The sequence below is a fragment of the Hyalella azteca genome, unplaced genomic scaffold (assembly GCF_000764305.2).
Source record: "Hyalella azteca isolate HAZT.00-mixed unplaced genomic scaffold, Hazt_2.0.2 contig7542, whole genome shotgun sequence".
NCBI classification, from domain to species: domain Eukaryota; kingdom Metazoa; phylum Arthropoda; class Malacostraca; order Amphipoda; family Hyalellidae; genus Hyalella; species Hyalella azteca.
This window is the reverse complement of record NW_025937665.1, coordinates 40,705-45,671: the sequence shown is the minus strand read 5'-3', so window position 1 is coordinate 45,671 and position 4,967 is coordinate 40,705. Positions and strand designations below refer to the sequence as shown.

The 4,967-nt window shown below is 41.2% G+C and overlaps 1 protein-coding gene across 1 annotated transcript in view; it reads right to left on the bottom strand.

Annotated features, from left to right (window-relative positions):
* The window catches only part of LOC108675869 (ATP-sensitive inward rectifier potassium channel 1), a gene marked incomplete in the record, with an annotated part of 14,213 nt that overhangs the window by 5,937 nt on the left and 3,309 nt on the right, over window positions 1–4,967 (bottom strand). The window contains 2 exon segments of the mRNA XM_018163916.2: window positions 1,047–1,120; window positions 2,232–2,332. Of these exon segments, the coding sequence (XP_018019405.1) occupies window positions 1,047–1,120; window positions 2,232–2,332 (175 nt within the window).

Here is a 4,967-nt window from a genome sequence, read left to right as displayed (position 1 = left end):
ACCAGCACTCAGACCACGAGCGTTACACCAGCACTCACACCACGAGCGTTACACCAGCACTCAGACCACGAGCGTGATACCAGCACTCACACCTGTCTCTTATACACATCTAGATGTGTATAAGAGACAGGTTGTAGAGCATGGCAAGCGACTGAAGCAGCGAGGCTACGTCGCTAGTAACTCGTAGTTGTAGAGCATGGCAAGCGACTGAAGCAGCGAGGCTACGTCGCTAGTAACTCGTAGTTGTAGAGCATGGCAAGCGACAGGTGCAGCGAGGCTACGTCGCTAGTAACTCGTAGTTGTGGAGCATGGCAAGCGACAGGTGCAGCGAGGCTACGTCGCTAGTAACTCGTGGTTGTAGAGCATGGCAAGCGACTGAAGCAGCGAGGCTACGTCGCTAGTAACTCGTAGTTGTGGAGCATGGCAAGCGACAGGTGCAGCGAGGCTACGTCGCTAGTAACTCGTAGTTGTAGAGCATGGCAAGCGACTGGTGCAGCGAGGCTACGTCGCTAGGAAATCTTTATGCTCATTTTACGCTATGAAATAAACTATATGGAGGACCGACGAGACAAGTCATCTGTTAGTCCGCAAAGAAAAATATGGTTATAAAGTCCTCGTAATAAAAATCTTCAGGTAAAATACCGAAATTCGATGAGAAAAGAAGTATGATAAGTGACGTAGTGAAGCTTTCAGGTTACTCAACAAATACTAATTAAGTCAATGAACATATGGAGGTTAGGAATATAGCTCATCACAATAACGATAGACACAGAAATGTCGTCTAATGATAGCCAAGAGGCCAACAGGATATGCATGCCTGGTCTTGCCCTCTGGCCCTGTATTCACCACATAACATCGGCTGGGTGGAGCTTCTGTCATAACCACTAATGTACCGTCGAACACGCATCCATGGAACACTTACTTAAGGTGTTGAAGCAAAACACTGCAATGCCTTTTAAGGCTATCCATGAACTCCTAAAACGAACAACATATTCGTATCGAAAGAATAAAGAGAGCTGAGCGAGCTTAATATGATTTTTTCTCACCATAATATGAAGCCGGAGAAGAAAATCAGAAGAGTGTATCTCCACTGCGCGTCTACAATGGTAGTGTACATGTCCTGCAAACAAAAAGCAACGTGAATTTAGAACAATTAGCGTCGAAAATTTACGTTATGTCTTGCCATGTAGGACGCAGAAATGGCCACAAAAAAATAAGCATAAAAGAATAATGCAACCGTTGTCGAAAACTGATCGAAAACTCATGCACTGAGAAGCTAATCAGGTTTTCGGAAGCGTACAAATGATGCAAACACGGAACAAGTATTGTACAAGTCAATTGTATTGATGAGCCAACCTGATTTACTTTTCTATTAAATTTCATTATCTGAACGCATTCCGCGCTCAAGTGAAAGCGTCTCGCAATTGAGATAAGGATTATTATCGTCCTCTCTTATCGTGGCTACGTTCCTCTGTACCTACTTTAAAGTGCGTCATGCCGACGCACTTACGCCTGCAGCCCAATTACCCAGAGCGCTAAGCAAAATTATAACTATTGTAGTTTTCACGGAGGCACATACACATTAAATTTTTAGAATACAACGAATAAACATGCGGGAAAAGCTTGTTCTAATCGTACGGCATTCGGTGAAGTAAATACAAAAGCAATACACGAGGACGAGTCTAGTTTCATTAGCGCGACTCAGGTGTCGCGGTATAAACGCTGATGAAAACAAAACATTTGCGATAAAGAATATCAACGAATGCAAATCAATGAGCGTAACCGTTTAATCGTCGCGAAAATTCAATTTTCAAAGAAAAAAACAACTACATACATGTTTTATTTTAACGATATCTTCAATCTGGAAATGAATTCTTATTAATAAAGTAATAACGATTGAAGAATAATGAAGCGTAAAAGAAAATTCTTGTTTAAATACTTGGTTTAGCATTTAAAAGATGAACAAGCAATTTTTAGAGATGTTATTGAGCGGAGTGTCATGATTGTTTTCGGGGTGATTCATGGATAACAGGAACAGCAACGAAGACAATATGAAGAGCACAACAACAAAAACAGTATAATAATTGTCATACAAAATATTTTATAAACATTATTTTCAATAAAATGAACTTAATATACAGAAGTCCTCTACAAGAGCTGAACTCACTCACCATCATATACCTGGAGCGCTGCTTCTTGACACTCGACATGGTGACGTTACAGAGACTCACCATCATATACCTGGAGCGCTGCTTCTTCACGCTCGACATGGTGACGTTACAGTCTCCGTTCCTGAGGATGACAGGCTCCATGTCCCCCAGTAACGTGTGCCCTGCAACCACGACAAACATTACACCAGCACTCAAAGCATAACAATAACAAAACATAACATAACATAACATAACAAAACATAACATAACATAACATAACATAACATAACATAACATAACATAACATAACATAACATAACATAACATAACATAACATAACATAACAAAACATAACATAACATAACATAACATAACATAACATATTGATCTCGGCGCTGAAGTGAAGACCTGATGTGGCCTGTCGCCGATTCTTTTCCTTTTCGTGCCTTGTTCACAGAAGATCTAAAATCGTGTCATTTGACCGGATCTTTTCATGAGTCATGACTGACGATAGTTCGAAATAGCTACCCGACTTCCACCGGGTTTGATATTTGATATTTGAAATGCTAGGCATTTCAAATCTGAACATATATTTTTCCATAGCTTTATCTAGTCTGTTTTTGAACGCGTTCATACTTGGAGCGCCAACTATGTCATCGCGGGGAGGCTGTTCCACATGTCGGTGATTCGAAGCGAGAAGAAATGTTTACGCGTTGAGAAGTTGCAGCGCAGTTTTTTAGTATACCGGACTATAGCCGTGGCCCCTGGTGATGGTTCTTGCTTCAAATTCTATTAATCCTTCGGGAACCTTGTATAAACCATGAGTATACTTGTATACTTCAATGTGGTCCACACGCAGACATCGATAACTGAGGCTTGCAAGCTTCATAATCTTTCTTCATATGACTTGCCCATTTCAAGCCTGGAATTATCTTTGTTGCACGTCTTTGAACATTCTCTATTAAATTTTTGTCCTTTTCAAATCTCGGTGACCACACAACGTTTCCTAACTCTAGACTCGGGCGTACGACGGCAACAAACAACTGCTTCATCGTTTCTGCATCTAGGAACTCGTATGAGCGTCTGATTAGTCCAAGAAGTTTGTTGGATGTGTTAGCTTGCGTTTCAACATGCTTAGAAAATTTCAGCTCCGTGTCGACATAAACTCCGAGATCTTTTTCCACATACTAGACTTTTCAATCATTACTCTTTCGTTGCAACCATGTCTTCTCATACTGCAATCTTGCTGTTCATTGTTATTCCCGATGTGAAGTATTTTACACTTGTCAGCATTAAACCGCAGCTGCCACATATCAACCCAGTTAACTAAACTGTCAAGATCATCTTGCAATTGCGCTTTATTTGACGCATCCTTCACTGAATTATAAACTTTTGTGTCGTCGGCATACATGGAGCACACGCTGGACACTGCTTCTGGCAGATCGTCTATAAAAGCAACGAACAAAATAGGCCCAAGAACGCTTCCTTGTGGCACGCCACTGCGTCCTGATGCCCAGTCTGACACGGTTCCGTTAATACTGACACGTTGTCGTCTACCTACTAGAAAATCTCTGATCCATTGTCGTACGTTTTCCTCAATTTCCAAAGATTTCACTTTACGCAACAGCCGCTCATGAGGAACACTGTCAAATGCTGTGGCAAAATCGAGGTACAATGCATCCACTGGCTCCCTTTCGACTAGCACACTGTTAGAAAAAACGGTGAAAAAACGGTCCCACTGGCGTTCTAGTGGCCGGTCACCCCGTGAAAATAAACTGTTTCGCTGTTTTTATCAGATGTTTTACGGATTTCTAGTGTTAAATTATAATAAAAACGGCGACAAGGTGTTTCTTTTCACGTGCCGACCGGCCACTGAAACGCCGGTAATACCGTTAACGGTAATTTTTCTAACAGTGCAGGCGAGTCCAATCGTTCAACGTAGATAATAAGTTAGTGGTGCAGGATCTACCGGCAATAAAACCATGTTGACAATCTGATAGGTGATGGTGAGCAGTCAAGTGATCGATAATCCTATCCCTCACATCAGATTCCATTAGCTTACAAACAACATTTGTCAGACTGACAGGGCAATAGTTGCCGGGGCTGTTTTTGTCACATTGTTTGAACAATGGTGTTACTTGAGACTTTTTCCAGTCGGACGGCAAAGTTCCTTCGTTCAAGGTTTTTTGAAAGAATACTGTCAATGGGCCGGCAAGAACGGTTGCCAATTCTTGAGCAATCTGGGATGGAAGGCGTCTGGTCCACATGACTTGTTGGGATTTAGAGTTACCGCAGGCGCTTGAGAACCTCTTCTTCGTATATTTCAAAACCTGTTAACTTCGAGCCGACTGGGCGCTCCTCAATATCTGGAATACTGTTCAAGTCCTCATCAGTGAATGCACTGCTGAAGAACTGATTAAGAACGTTTGCCTTGCCCTCATCAGAGGAAATCTTTCGTTGGTCCACTTTCAAATCAGATATACCGTCATTTGACTTACATTTCGAACTAGCGTACAAAAAGAAGGCTTTCGGATTCTTTTTTGCAATTTTAGCAATATTTTTTTCGAAGTTTTTCACTGCAGTGCGACAAACTTTTTAGCTTGATTTCGAGCTCTTGCATACAGGTTATAATCAGAATCGCTGCGAATTCGTAAATAACGCTTGTAGGCTTCCTTCTTGGTCTGTAGATGAGCTTTAACTGTACTGTTCATCTACTGGGACTTTTTAGAATAGAATAGAATAGAATAGAATAGAATAGAATAGAATAGAATAGAATAGAATAGAATAGAATAGAATAGAATAGAATAGAATCTAATA